The sequence below is a fragment of the Anser brachyrhynchus genome (assembly GCF_964034855.1).
Source record: "Anser brachyrhynchus genome assembly, chromosome: 5".
Lineage (NCBI taxonomy): Eukaryota > Metazoa > Chordata > Aves > Anseriformes > Anatidae > Anser > Anser brachyrhynchus.
Window position 1 is genome coordinate 42,932,196 of NC_137699.1, and position 16,560 is coordinate 42,948,755.

At 46.0% G+C, this 16,560-nt stretch overlaps 1 protein-coding gene across 3 annotated transcripts; it reads right to left on the reverse strand.

The window, feature by feature from the left end:
• Positions 1-1,566: 1,566 nt before the first annotated feature.
• On the reverse strand, positions 1,567-13,582 carry ANGEL1 (angel homolog 1). 3 transcript variants are annotated; one of them, XM_080595609.1, is made up of 11 exons: positions 13,408-13,582; positions 12,921-13,135; positions 8,566-9,165; positions 7,825-8,051; positions 7,163-7,232; positions 5,959-6,392; positions 5,121-5,247; positions 4,166-4,276; positions 3,344-3,413; positions 2,733-2,896; positions 1,567-1,890 (listed from the first exon to the last, which is right to left on the reverse strand). In XM_080595609.1, the coding sequence occupies exons 3-11, from the start codon at positions 8,930-8,932 to the stop codon at positions 1,721-1,723; spliced, it is 1,740 nt and encodes a 579-aa protein (XP_080451735.1). In that variant the 5' UTR covers positions 8,933-9,165; positions 12,921-13,135; positions 13,408-13,582; the 3' UTR covers positions 1,567-1,720. The 3 variants fall into 3 exon arrangements, with proteins under 3 accessions (XP_080451735.1, XP_080451736.1, XP_080451734.1); XM_080595610.1 differs by lacking the exon at positions 12,921-13,135; XM_080595608.1 differs by lacking the exons at positions 12,921-13,135; positions 13,408-13,582 and adding an exon at positions 10,399-10,553.
• Between the last annotated feature and the right edge of the window lie 2,978 nt (positions 13,583-16,560).

Below are 16,560 nucleotides of genomic sequence, written 5' to 3' on the forward strand. Positions count from 1 at the left end.
TTCTTGAATGGGTTCTTCATTTTGCAAGATAACCCGAGGCCAAATAGACCCCCTCTGGGATCTGAGGATGCGATAGGAGACCCACTTCTTCCCTCTCCTCACCCTTTGTTACTACTATCTTGTGTAGCTAATTCATGTTCTCCTCTTTCATATCCCAGCCAGAAAAGCCTTGTTGAGCAAGTCCTCAAAGAGGTTAGCTACCAGTAGCACAAGCTGCTACAGTTACTTTGTGTTTTTTCTTAAATTAGAAACATTTTATTTTTCAATAAAGAAAGTAACATTTAAAATACGAAACTCCCCCAGTGTGACACAAAAAGAGGAAATGATATTTCAAGTCTTTTTGTATGCTCTCACAAAAATCCGACTGAGGCAGGACAAGATTTCCCGGCCCCATTTGTGAGCAGAATGTTAGAAATGTTTCTGTCAATATTGCTCCCATCTCTTACAGCAAAACCGAGCACCAGAAGTCATGCTGAACTAGGGAATCTGCCCTAGGAACAGGTACAGTTCTGTTGTATTTGTGCTGTCCAGGTCACTGCTGAGAAAACTACACTAACCGGACATCAAAGGTACACTGGGATCCGAGTGACTAAATCTGCCTCGAAGAACAGAGCCTTCCCCTCCCTCCCAACGTCTGTCAAGAGACAGGAGTCAGTCCTGTGGGTTCTACCTAAGCATGGCTAGCTCAGAAAGCTGGGAGCCTGGCCCAGCGGGATGCCGCAGGTTGGCTATTCGTCCCAAGAGGACGAACAAAATAGGGAGGACACAGAAAGTGAAGGGCAAGTGAGAATCTCTTCAGCTCTTCCGTTTGATGGCTCTGCTTCCTCTGATACACATTCCATTTTCACCTCTCTTTTCGGAGCTACAGACTCCTGGGGTCGTTACGCCTTACAAGACAGTTTTCTTCATCTGACGTTCACTGGGATGATCTTCGCCCTACAAGTTTCCTAGGAACCATTCCAAGACTGCCAGAAAGGAAGGGAGTCTTTCCCAAGGCCTCTAGGCTTTTGCTAGATCTAGAGCTCCTGTGGGTGGCTCTGTAGAACCCCTGGCTCCATTCCTAGCAATCCCCTTCCCTGGACCACTAGACACAGTAGGGAGCTTCCTGATGAAAGGGCTCAACTATACATTTTTTTCTGCCAGCAATGCAGCCCTTATAATTACTAAGTAAAAGCAATTTCTAAGCAGTTAGCAGAACCACTGCTCCCAAAGGCAACACCACTAGTTCCCAAGGGACCACGCTTCATAACCTATCACCCAGAAATTAAAAGAAACATTGTTTTGGTGTGAAAGAATATTGGTGTATACATGCCCTGCTGCTTGGTAGCAATGAACCGAACAGAAGTGGACAGCATTGCCTATTTCCCCAGTCCCTGAAGATCTTATCACAGGACAAATAAACATGGGAGTGAGGTTGGTTCCTGCGGCACTAACACATCTGCTAAACGAAGCTGTGGAACAAGGATCCCTTTAAGAGGTGACAATGCCTGAACATTACCAGAAACCCACTGGAAAGAGTTCAGGTTTGCAGAGACCCACAAAATACCAACACAGGAAGGGCTCCAACTCTTTCATCCCTGGTTTTTATGAGGGTGTTAACGGGAGAAAAGGACTCTTAGGGCATGACAAAAATAAGAGTTTTCTTGCAAGCAGGTTGTGCATCCAGAGTCTCAAACCGCTGCATTCAAAACAGCTTTTCTTTAAGGAAAGGGGACGATCACTAACCCTCTCTGAGGCTGGAGACCTCCAAGCCAAAGCTAGCCAGCAGGCAGAGATGATCAGATGAACAAAAAGGATTTGGTAAGCCATTTGCCATCAACAAGACATCTTCAGAGAGAAGGGAAAGGCGGCCAAGTAGCTTCAGGACTCCATCCCGGTACAGCCTGCGACCTGACAAAGTGGAAAGAAACATCAGCTGAAGGCTGGTGCTGTATGTTAACTCTACAGACTTTCAGAGGGATGCTTGTCACTGGTTTCTGATCCTTTTCCCAATGAAGGAAGACATCCTGCACAAACTTTGCATGCACCTTTGGGTCTAGATGTGAAAGCAGTGAGCATCCTGTAATACTGCAATTCAATGGTTTCATATGCTTGCAGGTGCAGGAATCAAGAATATGTTAAATTCACCAGGCAGCTGCTTACAGTGGAATGAAAGGAGCTTCCTATAAATCCTAGAAATAGCTTCAGATTTTCCCCCGAGGAGGAATTCATCCCTTCACTCCACCTCCTTCTCAAAGTTGACTAACATAATGCAAACCATGTCAGAGGCAGTTCCTGGATGCACTTACATGTAGTCTTTCATCAGCTTAACTGCTGTGTCAGGAAGTAGACAGGTACTATCGTTGTAACAAGAGTCACCTCCTTCTAAGGACAGTGTGCGGTCTCAGTCAGACTGGGAGTCCAAGCCTTGAACTTAGGACTCAGCACTGTTTGTTACCAGGAGCACAAGTAGACAGATAGACAAAGGAAGCAGAATGCGTTCTCTTCTGGCTTCCTTAGAAGTCTACATGAACCTCATCTGAGCAGCCTCAGTTTTTCCACACCAAAGACAAATACTGTCTTCTTGTGATACCTGAACAAATGTTGCTTCCCCTTTGTGCATCACTTCCAAGTCACACCTTGTAGACCTACCCCAGACCAATGAAATGCTCTGTCCAGCACAGAGCTGCATTGTTATACCTCACAGCCCTCTCCCAGCACCACAGGGATAATCCCTGTATTGCCACACTCACCCCCTCTGCTCCCATTTTCCACAGGCTCTGCTGAGTAGAAGATATAATCAACGGTAGCACCAAGTCCCATGGGCATGGTTGTGACCTCTGGGCGTCCCCTCTGTGGCAGGAAGTGGCTGTAGACAGAGGTCAGGTTGAGGCCATGCTGGATAACACCTGAAGACCTGCACATGAACAGCCAGAATTTACCAAAAAAGGAAAGAGGACGATGCAGTGTTCAGTGTTGCAGTCACAGCTGAAGTTGGATGTTCCTTTGCTGTTGGAACTCTCCAAACTATTTGTGTGTTTGAGAACACATACAGAAAGACAACCTTTCTGAATTATTCATTCCCCTTGCACTGAAGACAAAGCAGACTACAAACTTACCTTGTCTCCAATACCCTGTCCTGTCTATGCCCTTCATTCTTGGCCTCACCAACCCGATGCTGACAGCACAGTGCCCAGAAGCTGGGAAAACCCTGGGTGGAGGTGGATCTGGCTGTTCCAGACAGCCCTCCTTATTCTCTTCCACCCTTACGTTTATTTCTGTCTTTACTTTAGTCAGATTTTCAGCACTGAGGAAAACGAGACAGGGTTTGAAGAGCAGGACCACTGAAGGTGCATTCAGTTACCTTGGGATGAGTGGCTGGAGATCTGGGTCATTCACTACGGCAGCGTGCTTGGGCCAGTATGCAGGGCGGTCTGCAAGAGAGCAGAGATTCCAGACAAACCTACGTAAATACTGGAAAAGGCTGCTCATCCCAAGTCTGAGAAGCTTCTCCTGAGACCAAACAAATTCTTTTGCCCAAGAAGAGCAATAGCTTGTAGTCAAAGGCACCTTAAAGAAAAATATTCAAAGGAAAGCCCAGCTCTAAGACTAACAGGAACATCCTGATAGCAGATCACTGCAAACAACTGAGAAGTCATATTCTGTCCTATTAAGGACATGTCCCTAAAGCATTTAATACTTTCAAAGCCCAGAGTAGTTTAACCTTTAATCTCAAGGTCATTTGCCTTAGCCTACAGCTTACACAAAGGACAACTAAGAAAGGCTGAACAGAAATGGAGAGCAGAAACAGCCATGCTGCAAAGCCCAGGGATGAGGCAGTGCCTACTGGGTACCAGCATCCAGAGACATCCATGTTGCAGCCATTGCGACATGATGGTCTTTTCTACTGCAACAAAAACCTTGAGGTGGTGAAAAAAATGCCTTTGTCAGCAACAGCATCCAAAAGAGCCTGAATCTCCATGCATCTCAAGGAACACTGTCAATACTGCAAGACTCACTACTATGCAAGGACAGTAAGACTGTCCTCTGAGTTCTTGTGGAATCCATTAGTAATCACACAGCCACAAAATGCTACCCTTCTATCTTGACCTTTTCTCACCAGGCATCAGTTTTTCATCAAAATCCAGCTAGGAGAGTCATGAGCTGAAAAATAACCCATTAATACCTGGTTTAGCATCTGTCACACCTTCCAAGAGGACTAGTTGTGGTGGTCGTTCACAGGCAACATCGCAAAAATGGAACTGGAGCAGGAAGTCCCGGCTGTACTTATGTCTGCCTGCAAACAGAAACACAATTTAAGGGAATAAAATGTCTCCAGCAAAGTCACATCTACAGGGGACATCTACATACTATTTAGACCTCTTTCGCCTGAGAGAGATTTTCGAGCCCAAGCACCCTTATGCCACGAGAATAGGAAATAATCTAAGCACAGAACAGAGCAGATACATCAGTGTAGAAAAACAGAGCATTTGGCTAATACATCCATCACGGTCAGCACCTTGATTAGACAAATTAAGAATGTCGTCTCTGAAACTCTACTAGTTCAAAGGACTTTTAGGCAGACTGGTTAGCTTGTAATTTGAGAAAACTCAAGTCTGATTAAAAAGAAAGAACAGTTCTGCAGATCAGGATGGATGCAAGTTTTACATTCAAGCTTCCAACAAAAGCTGTTTAGTATGGGCTCATTTTTTTGAATCCTCTCTAGAAATAGTCAGGGATACATTGTTTTAAACTGAGCTCTTGGTGATTACTTAATAACAGTATGCAAACACTGCCCAAAACTGCTCATACAAACACATGCAGCTAAAAGCTGTGGCTGCTGAAGATCATTCCCAAATGCAGAAAAGCTAAAATGTGGGAATATAAAAGAGGTACGGAGGGCTTTGGTTACTTGCAAGGGACCATTCAGCTGTTGACTAGAGAAAGATGCCAGAAATTGGGCTGCAGCGATAGACTCCAGAAAAATTAAATTTAATTCACATACCAAGAAAAAAGGATAGAAGAAGAGAATCGTTGCTGACTGCCTCATACAACACACGCCTCAGCTACTCAGAGAGTCAGCAAGGCCCATAGACTCCCCAGCCTTAGCAAACATGTTCCCAGTTCACACCGGAGCTCACCCAGTTTCTTTGGCTGGCACCGAGTAACATATTGGCAGTTGTCTGTTACACCCAGTGAACATGGCCACAGTGGGGCCACCAGTTTCCGTGAATGCAACTGCTGGGAAAAGTCTTCCTGACCGGACACCTGCAAGGAGGCAAGAAACAGGAGGAGAAATATCAGTAACACATAGCAGAACTTCTGCAAGTTGCAAGCTATAGATAATACATGTATACACACTCACCAAGAGCAAAACAGGAGAATGCCCTCATAGAAAGACATGAAATAAGCCATTTAGAAGGTAGTGCAGATATTATAAACCTTCAGCTCTGCAGGATGGATACAATTACCTAGAAGTCTCATGACCAAATATATTTGGCGGACATCCATTACTGAGCTGATGAGTTAGCTCAAAAGCCAGTAATGAATTTGAGCACGGATACACATTAACAAGTACCCACTGGAGGAGTCTAGCATAGGTGCCCATTTCACGAGCAAAACTGTTTTCACATCAAACATCTACACATAATTTCAGTGTGTCTTGGTGGAGTTGTACTCCCCTACACTTCTAGTCACCTGGGCACAAAAATCCCATAGCAAGGGAGAACCAGGACCTGAAATTAAGTGTCTGTTATCACTGGTTTGCCTCAAGAGAAACGACAAAAGGTGAGTTGGAAACAACATGCACACATCTGTCTGCTTCTTTCCTCAGCAGTGCTTGAGGCATTGAGGATGAGTCCTGAATAACTAAATTTAATATCGAGGCTATTTCCTCATGAGGGATAAAAATACAGCCATGCATTTCCCCAGCAGCATGCAGCAAAAAGCTATGCAATCCTAGCTCTGGCTGGCACCTACCTTCCAGGCTGGCATCCCGTGATAGGAAAGCTGACCATTCCGGATGAATTTGTAAAGTGGAGAATCAGGTACAGAGTTCAGGTCTCCACACAAGATGACAGGATAGTAGCTGCCTTCAGGAGTTTTTGCAATCTTGTCAATCTCTGCTAGGAGCAAGGCCATCTGGGCAAGTTTGATATCTCCCCGCCGGGGATTGAACAACACGTGAGTGTTGGCCACGCACAGAGGACTGACTGCCTTCAGATCGAGACCCTCTGGGAGCAGAGGCTGTAGCAGCAACACCAAGCCCACGTTATCCCGATTGAGGACGTCCAGGCCAGGGCGGAAATACTCTATGGGGCTGACGCTGATCAGCTGGAACCTGCTGTCCTTAAAGCACACTGCACAGCCGTCAGTCTTTCTCCCAGTCCTCCGTTTATAGAAGCATGCAAAGCCTGAAAAGAAACCATCATGCATTAAAAGCTGATCTGGCCACAACCTTAGGCTCTCCCTCCATCACTGGAGAGTTCAGTAAGTCTGTGCAGTCCAAGAGGCTCCCACTACAATTTTGGGAGAATGCAATTCAATCTGGGAAACCTGTCCAGAAGGATGATTTCTCCAACCCCTATGCAATCCTATCTTGCTAATTTTCACACTGTTTTCTACAACAGAACTTGGCTGTAACTACAGAAATCATCCATCACTGGCCAACAAAGCAACCCTACTTGTGACTAACTGGTTGCTTAGTTACATAACATTTTACATTCCCTGTCAGCATTCCTTAAGGTGTCAGTTCCCACTAGCTATAAGCAATGTTGGGGCACATAACAGGATTCATTGCTTGGGAGGCATGGACTCCAACCTCTACTCCTTTGGGTACAACATTTTGTACAATACAATTGCTCCCTTCATGATGCCCTGGGTACAGCGTTATACCCAATTCTGTCCCAGTAATCACAGTTTATCATTCATAATCGTGAGTCTTTTCTCTCTCTTTGTCCTTCTAGGACTCACTCGATTTTGTTACTCTGATCTGTCAAATAGGAGAAAGATCAGTTAGAAAAGAAAGAAAGGGTGAAGCTCTAGGCAGACAGCTCAGAAGTAGGGCCAGAGAAGAAGGAAGAAGAGTTCTATGAAGACTGAGTGCTTTGAAGACATTAGGCAGGAAGAACTCCTTGGCCAGTCCCATGAGTCGGAGGCACAGACACACAAACACAGGACGTACCCATTTTCTTGAATGTTGGTTCCAGCTGCTCCCAGTAATGGTTCTCTTGCACCTCCTGGAGACACAGAACCTGGAAGGAAGGCAGAGACCTCACTCGCTCCACCAGTATTTGCCAGTTACCTTGTTTTGGGGAAGGAAGGAAGGAAGTGCAAAAGTGCACTCATACTAACCCTGCAAACAGAAAGGCCATCACTGCAACTCTGTCCTGTACTCCCCAGCTCGAGAATGACAACTTTCTGGGTGACATTAGCTTATCATTCAGTTATCCAGTGATGAGGTAAAAGATCCTTCATCACGCCAACAGAGAAAGTCACAAAGTCCTCTCCTATGCAGGCTTCACCTCCTGTGCTGTCCTGCAAGCCTGTCCCTTCCCTCTCAAAAATGCATTACCTCTTCTTCCACTTCTGCTGTTTACAAAGTTAACCCCTGCTATCAAAGTATTACTAGTTGCTAGAGAAACACAGTCAAAACAAAACAGGCACCCAAAAAATATATACTCGAGGCCTCAATTAGTCTCAGAGGAATCAGCACTGAGTTATCAAGTAGCATCTTCCTAGGACTTCCCCCACCCCTATTAAACAAACAAACAAACATGCTGTTAGATCAAACAAGAAATTAAAATGCTGGTGATAGCGATGTGGAAGGGGCTCAGTCATACTCACATCAGGATCCCAGTGCTGGATCTCCTGTAAGAGGTTTGGAAGGCGGTAGTCCCAGTTCAGGATGTCTGGAGGACAGTGTAGGTAAAGATCATGGCCCTGTTCCACCAGGTCCTGGGCCAGGATGTTGTAAGACATGACTCGAAATTCAAAGAGAGGAGTATTTTTTGAAGCCTGCTCTAGCTCACAAGGCTGGACAGAAAGATCCTCCCAGTCTCTCCATAAAATTTCTACAGGCAAGAGACAAAAAAGCCAAATTACAGCCATGTTGGGTACCCTCCTGATACTTTTGTTTCCTTGAGACCCAGAATACAGCCAATCTCATTCTCTTGGCTTGAGCAAACCCTCACCCACTTCGGGTTTTGGATGCTTTCTTTGGATTCCTTTGGATACCTGTCAATGAGGATGGGTTAACAGAAGACCAGACTGAGCATACTGAAAAATTCAACCAACTTTTGGGTGCTTTCTGTATTTTTCAGGCACAGTTCCTGGGAAATTAACATATCAATATCCAGACACTCTAAAAGCAGAGATGACCAGCTGAAACCAGCCCTGCCTCAGCAAAAACTTACTTTGTAGCTTTCACTAGCCGATCTTGTCAATTCTATCCAAACTGATACAATCACTGTGTTACAGACAGGAAGCCCAGACCCATTCACCTTACCCAGACACAACAACCTAACCAGGTTCCCTACAAATACAAATTCCCAACTAAACATTAGATTCAGAGCTGTTGCCACTGACCGTGGTAGGGTACCTGCTCCAGGAGAGGACAAAATTGTACTGCATCCTGAAGGGGCCAGGCAGGGGGCTCCGTTGGCACCATCTCTGCACCACCTGCTAAGCTCCATGCCAGCACGGCTGGGTCTTCATGCTGTCCTCCTACACCGACAGGGGCACAGCCAGCTATCTGGTGATCCGTCTGTGGCACCACAGCTGCCCAAGGAGCGCTGCCTACTACAGCCACCGTCTCCTCCTCCGGTAATTTTTCCAGTTTAGTCACTGCGTGATCTTGTGGTTCTGAAGAAGCCAAGGCACATAGCTCCGTAAGCTGCTGACCGGCACACCACGTGACTTCTGGAGCCGAATTCAGGTCGCTGAGGCTACTCATCAATAGCTCTGAACCTTCTAACCAGTCACTAGTGAGTGTAGCTGATACTTTCCCCACTGCTGGAGGACTCTCACTGGCTGGCAGATTCCCTGCTCCTTCCTCCAGCCACTGCTGGAGTAGAGCTTCTTGCTCTTCCTGGACCGACTTTCCTCTGGTTGCAGCAAAGATGCCTTCTATCTGGGTGGACGTGCTCTTCGCCAGAAGCACATTCTTTCGACAGGTAAAGAAAGCATCTGCCATTAAAAAAAATAAAATTAAATTAACATAATACAAATGAAAAGCCTTTCCCACTCACTTTTTTTTCCAATGCATTTGCATTGTAGCTCAGTGCAATCCAACCATTCAGCATGACAACCCAAACAAGTGACTCCCCTGAAGTACTTACAGTCTAAATAACTTACCCTGCCTCTTAATGCTAGGCCACAGTCCAGTTCTAGTTATATTAGTCAAAGTCACTGAAACTGTACAGCACAACAATGGCTTTACCAGCTCCACAGAATGCAGTTCTAACTTCTGCAGCACCACAGCCGAGTTAAAAGGTGCTGTGGAAATTGTACCTGCTCTCAACTACACGTGTGAAGGCACAGCCTGTAGAAGTTAGCTGATGGGGTGCATGGGATACGAAGCCAAGTGCTTGTAGATGACCACTTGGAGGAAGTTTCTTTCCAGGGATTCAGTAAAAATGGTAAGGTAAGAGGCCTTAAGGTAAGAGGCCTTAAAGTAGTTACATAAAATAAGAACGTGCTACAAAAGAAAAACTGTTCTGTAATTAAGAGATGAAAAATAAAGAAGTAGAGGGACAGACATCAACAATTAAAAACCTTACTAGAGAGAATATATGCACAGAAGGAGTCCTGGTAAGGATTTTGAAACACCTGATGATTGATATATGTGATTAAAAAAAAGATAATCTGCTGTTCACATAACACTCTTGGATGTATTAATATCAGTGGTGTACAACAGAAAAAGGCAGGGACTCTTTCCACCTGTACTGACATCGGAGATGACGCACTGACCCCTTGCTAGGAATTGCACACAAACACCGGTCCCTGCAGTTGACGAGCAATTCCCTTTGTCTACACATCGCTTTTTCTGCTGAGGTACCCCTGCAACAGCCGCCCCGCGCAGTAACGCACGGGGGTCAGCAACACCTCTGTGCTCTCACCGCCACCCCCTGCGAGGACAGGCCCAGCCGGGGGGCGGCTGCACGCCACCCAGGCAGCGGGGCCGGGAAGGCCCCCGAGGAGGCCGCCCGCAGCCCCCCGACACCCGCCCCGCGCCCCAGGGGAAGGCCCCGACGCCTCGGGGCGGCCGCAGGCCGCTCTGCCCCTCTCCCGCACCGGGGAAGCGGCCGCAGGGGGAGGCCGCCGGGGCCCCGCCGCCGCCCCCCGCAGCCCGGCGGGAGGGGAAGGGGCGGAGGGGGGGAGCCGGGCCCCGCCGCTGCCGCCCGCCCGGGGCCGCGTTACCTCGCAGGGCCCGGAGGAGCCGCGCGGCCGGCAGCAGCACGTAGCACAGCACGGTGCCGATCATAGCGCCCGTGCGCGGCCCGGCCTCCTCCGCCGCCGGCCCGGCCCCAGCGAGGCGACGCCGCGGCACGGCCCCGCCTCAGCCCCGGCCTCGCGGCACGGCCCCGGCCCCGCGCCGGCACTCACCGTGCCCTGGCCGTCCCCTCGGCCCGCCGCACCGGGACGCGACGGGGCCTGTCCCGGGCCAGGGGTGGTGGCACCGGGGCCGGGTGACGGCGGCCGGCTGACCCCGCCGCCCCGGGGGCGTGTTCCCGAGCCAAAGGTTTCGCCCTCTGTTCTGCAGCAGCCCGGAAAGTCAGTAATAACCCCCTGGGAGGCACCCAGTGAAGTCCCCTTTGCCCCTGCAGGGTTAGGTACTACGCTACCTTACAGGATTTGCAAACCTGTACTCGGGATAGTCGGGGTTTTGCAGAGGGCAGTGTCTGCGTGGACAAACCCCCCTGGGAAGGGATTAAATCCACAGCGCAGGAGCGTGTTCTCCTGCAGCGTTTTGCCCACGGCTTATCACAGGTCTGCAAAACCACACGGCCTCGTCTGTGAGCAGACAGGGAGCACCTGCCAAAGCTGAGGCCTGCCACACGTTGAAACTGGGCAATTTCAGGTGAAAGGAGAAGTCCTACTTGAAGTCCACCTTTTTAATATTTTGCTTCATTCCGCATTTTACTCCGCACAACATCCAAAGGCAATCAGATCAAACTGAGCACCATTTCAGCTCTTTACACCACACGCACATATTTAATGCATTATAGTAATATACAAAACTGTAAAAGCTAACTCAGCTAAACTGCAATAACCTTTAAAATCACACTTGTCATCTGCTAGGGAGCATTTCAATCCTACACCCGTAATGCTTATACCTCTCACTTGTTAGAGGTTGATTTCTGCTTCAGGTTAATGCTTCTAAAATTTTCAGACAAAACCTTTGTGCCGCCTCTGGTGTTTCCCCTTCTGCTTGGGAAAGACACACAGCACACCTCTGGAGGGTGATCTCACCAGAGATGATCTTCCAAACTCTCTTATCAATGGGCTTTTGCAATAAATTCAACAAGACTCATATCATCCCTGCCTGCTGTGCCGACCAGTGCTGCCAAACTGTGCCCTTGATGGTCACCTGCTGTTGTCTCTCCGGTTATCCTCAGACAAACCCTTTCTGAGGGGCGACCTGTCTCTTACACTATTTGTGTATTCTGATCAGTACAAAGGGCGTCCACAGCTAGGACCTGAGCTGATGTAACTAAGTACATAAATAATAATCCAGCCAATGTCATTCTAAAATCTGCAGTTATAAAACCCCACAGATCGTTGTTAGCAAGAAGCACACCGACTACTGCAATGCAGTGCTCTGCTCTGTGGGGTATTTTCAAAGCGATAAGGCAATAAGGTCTTTTTCAAATTGGCAAAGCAATATTTCCAATACCTGCATCTAGAGTTTTACATGGATCACCGTGCAGCGGCATCAGAGCACTTTCTTATTTCTGCTTCGAGTTAGGACCGGATGTGTCATTGAGAGGGAAATTGAGGCACAGAAGCAGTGACCTGTCCCAAAACCCACAGATGTCTCTGGCAAAGCACAGCACTGGACTGCGGCCTCCCATATCCTGCTGTGGGAAGCAAACCTCTGGAAACAATCATTGGTGTCTGCCTAAAGCAGAGGATGTTCTCCAGAGGAAAGATATGCGGCAGCAAGGGCTAGTGACCAGAGAATTTAAACCAAGGCTGTTCTGTGAGAGGAAAGATCAAAGAAAGCATCTGAAGGCCCAGCCCAGCCCACATCAGCCTAATTGGACTGGAATGGGAGAAGAACACTGGCCAGAACCACAGACAAGCATCTCAACAGCCACTGTTGGTTGGCCTATGCTAGAGAAAAATATTTACAAACTTTGGCAATAAAATCAAAGCTGACAGCGGTTATCTGCTTTGGGGTCAAACCTTCCACTGGTTTATGCAGCATGTTTTGTTCTATATATAAAATAACCCTATCATAGCCTCTAATGAGTGGACTAGTTGGAAGGTTTATGTAGAACCTAGGGAAACAAAAACACTAAAAATAACCCATCCCTATGGAAATGGACTAAATGTATGTACCATGTGTGCTTAACCTTTATCAGAAAGCCTCTTGCATTACAATTTTGGTTCTAGCCAAAAAGGAAACATTACAGAGTCCTCAGTATAAGTAATACAAAATAGTAAGTGTTAAGCCAATTTTGGCACCAACATCAGCTGGTGGGATGAATGAATACTTGATTTGAGGCTCCCTTAAGTGCTGACATGTTTACTAGCCACACTGTTACAAATTATATAGGGAAATTGTCAGTAGAGAAGTCCGAATCCATTCAAGACAAAGAGGCTGATACACTCGTTTTGCCCTAAGCTCCTTTAAGACTGCATGTGCTCCGGTCTGACTTTCTCATGGGAAGCTATACAAACCGCGGTGCTAACCCAGAAGGAGGGAGATCTCTCACCAGAAGCCTGGCACCACGCTCCGATATGCCTGGGGGTCTCACAGCCAAAACCTCATCTGCTCTCTTCTCCGTTACCGGGTGCTGATGCGATCCAAGCCCAAGCAGCGCTGGTTTCCCGGAACACCCAGAACCTGCGGTCAGGATGCGGACATGAGGTCACAGAAGGGCCGAGGGCACCCAAGGGAGACGGGGTTCTCTTAACACCCAGCCAGCCCCTGCCAACACAAAACGTGCTCGTGAGCAGTATAAATCGAGAACGTCAACCTTACAACTAGCACCATTGCTCTTGGAGGCTTGTCAGTTGTAGCCGAGCAGCTGTGCTTCCTGTGCATACCTTAGAGGAAATGGCAGGGTCCTAGGAGGTGGCTGCAAACCCCTCACTGACAGAAGAGAGAAAGCAAATAAACCCTCAGCTCACTGCTGCTGGCAAGGAAACGTACCCATGGAGAATGAGTCTGAGAAGGACACAGGTGTGGTGCTTACTTACCAGCTAAGTCATTTCAGAAATAGTCCAAAGTAGCCAAAGGCAGATCAGTAGGATCCGAGGGGGGAAAGGCAGCAGGAAAGCACCACTGCAGAGAAATGGGGTGAGCAGGGACCTAGAGTGCCGATGCCCAAAGTTGACGGCTGCCATCTGGGAGCAGGCTGGTAACAGCCAGTCTGGCACCTTGCTTGGAGAACAAAACGCACCCTAAGCGAGCTGGCCAGTACCAGCTTCCCAGCAATTATGCCCAGCTGCCCTTAATTTCCCTTAATTTCCACAGATGTCGGAGCTCAGCACCATGTGAGATGAGTTCCTATTTCAACCCTCCTTTGCCTAGAAGTATGGGCAAGTTTTGAAGGTAGCAAGATAATTCTGTGAATGTGCTAACTGGAGTTGGGGTCTAGGTTTGTAGCATTTTGGCCTGATTTTCTAGCTTAACTATTCCTATACTGCTCCCTCATGAAGTTTTATACTTGGCTGATTTAGTCACAGCGTGAGGGGAACTGGCTTTTTGCCCTGATAACTTTCAAGGTATAGTTAATTTATTGAAGTAAAGCAAAGAAATACTGAAAAGCAATTGAGATCTTCTTAATATGCACCAAGAGTTACTAATTATGTTAGTGCTAAGCATTTTCTTTATTAATAAATACAAACACTTCATAGAAATACCAGGAATTGTGTTAATAATTCTTCTGTCTTCTTTAATTGCATAGGTGCATATTTCTCAAATTTCAAAGCAAAACTTCTCAGTACCAGTATATGTGGGAATGCTCATCCATTGTACATGCTGGTTTGAGTGTTCATTGATAGTGGGGGACTTTTTTTTTAAATGAATATTACACATTTTTGGTAATTACTGTGCTGCCAATGCTACCAGCAAGTTCTTCTCAAAATTCAAAGCCTTTTTTGTGTTGTCACTTAGTCCCTATAAGTTAATTTCTTATTTTCCTTTATAATACAACTACTTTAAAATAATCAAATCTATGGGACAACTCTCTTTGGTTCTTGTTTCTGTGTATTTAAATAGAGCATAAAACAATTTTTCAAGTGTTACGTAGTAATATTCCTTGATGATTGCTCTAATAGATGAGATCCTTTCTCAGGATGTCTTCCATTGTTTCAGAATGGCATTTGACTAAGTATCTGTTCTTTTTCTGTAAAGATAGATCTGTTTTTTGTTTTTTTTTTTGGATCCAGCAATAATAATTTACTGTATATGTGGGATTAGGCCCTTTTAGATAGCTTTTCTGCAAACCAGGCTTCTGTTCTTGGCTGTAAACTCCTGAAATTTTTACTCTGTAAATGGGGTCTGACATAATCAGTTACCTGCTATCAAGCCCAAGTAATTATATTAAAGTTAATATTTCTTCTGTTTTTTTGGACAGTATTAATTTCAAAAATATTATTATTAGGAAATATCTGGTCAATTAATAGTTGCCTGCTGTTTTTCCTTACATACGGGATTTCGTAATTCTGGGTAAAATGCTGGCTGAATCTGACTGATAGAAGCAGTGAAGAGATTGGTATAACTATTAATCCTGCCATATTCTAGAGGCAAAATGTTGTCAGAATTTCTGGTTGTTTTGCTTTGCATCTTTTGGTGGTGGTGGCCTAAATCATTCACACTAGGAAAAAATAAATCTGTTTTCCCACAAGTATCTAACATTTGTTTATAATTTATCTAGAAATCTTCTGATATCCACATTGGCATGACCTAAAATAGGAGATAAAAAATTGATAACCTTGACTAGATGACCAAGTTAGGACACATGCTGTTTTTTCCAAGCCTCATTTCTCATTTTTTCAATAGCTGACAACTTTTAGAATATTGGCTCCTAAATACTTTGCTTAAAATTTGCTTACATACAAAATCACATGTATCTTGTAGCAGTTTCTTCATAGATTCCTTCAACACTTTATATTCCTAATTTAGTGTATAGCCATGTAGTTTGACACAGCACTGAATTAACTCATTCTTAACGAACGTAAAAAGTTGCTTAAATCTAAGCATTTATATTCATATCATTTTGTCTGCATGCTGCAAAATGCTATGCTCCATTTTTCATTGCTCCTGCTGAGTTACTATTCTGACGTATTTCTCTGCCTGACGTTCAACAAAGAGCTTTACTATCACAGTATAAGCTGCCACTGGGATTTATCATATATTTGTACAACACAAGAGGGAACAAAATAAAATAACGTCCCCAGAGAATAGGCATTGTTAACCCAGCAAAACAAAAGGGTTTTGCAGGCATCTGGATGCATCCCATATAAGCCTTGCATCAAACCATGGAGTGATGTCCCCACCTATCTCCTGATTCATGACTGGCCAAAGCTGTGCCTGAAGAGAGCTGACCGGAAAGATGCGTCTGCAACCCCAATGCCTCAGAAAAGGAGAGGGTGATAAAGAATCTCCAGACCTGTCAGTTTTCACTGCGTTGACTTTCTCAATGATGATTGAGAGTCAACGCTTTTTGAATATCTGCCTGAATAACCCCCTAACAGCATAAATATCTGAATCAGTGTTAATTCCTACAGCTCCACAAGGATTCAGGGACCACTTCTGGATTTACCTTGCAAGGCTCATTGTGGGGTTGGCTGACACTGGACACAGGACAGCCGCATTATCAGATGATAAAGTCTGGATGGGCTTTGCATAGCGTACAAACAGGCTGTCTGTTCCCCAGAGCAGGAAGTTTGTGGATGGCCAGCATTGTAGGGTCTTTGAGGAAAGGGGATCTGTGGGTACTATCGTAGTATTCCAAATCTGGGTGAGTTCTTTACATGGGATTTAGACCTATTTTTTACCTTTTTTTGGCCTTTCTCATGCTAAAGTAAACCCATCACTAGAACAAAGAAAGTCTGAAAGAAGGAAAAGGCCTTAATGAAGGAGCTGCAGGGCTGGCTGAAATGCTGTGATGTGGGTGCCAGCTGGCCAGTTTTTTCCCTCAAGCAGGTCTGAGTGAACAGCCAAACTGCAAGCTCCACGTCACACATCAGTGCTAACTGACACCCAGAAGGGCACAAAATGACAGGTCAACCACCTGGAGCTCTAAAGGGAAGTAAGGAGTAAGGGAAGAAGGTGGTAAAAGCAGTGACAGGAAATCAAGTAAAGATTAAGAGTAGGGGGGGAAAAAAAAAAGTAGTTATTCACCA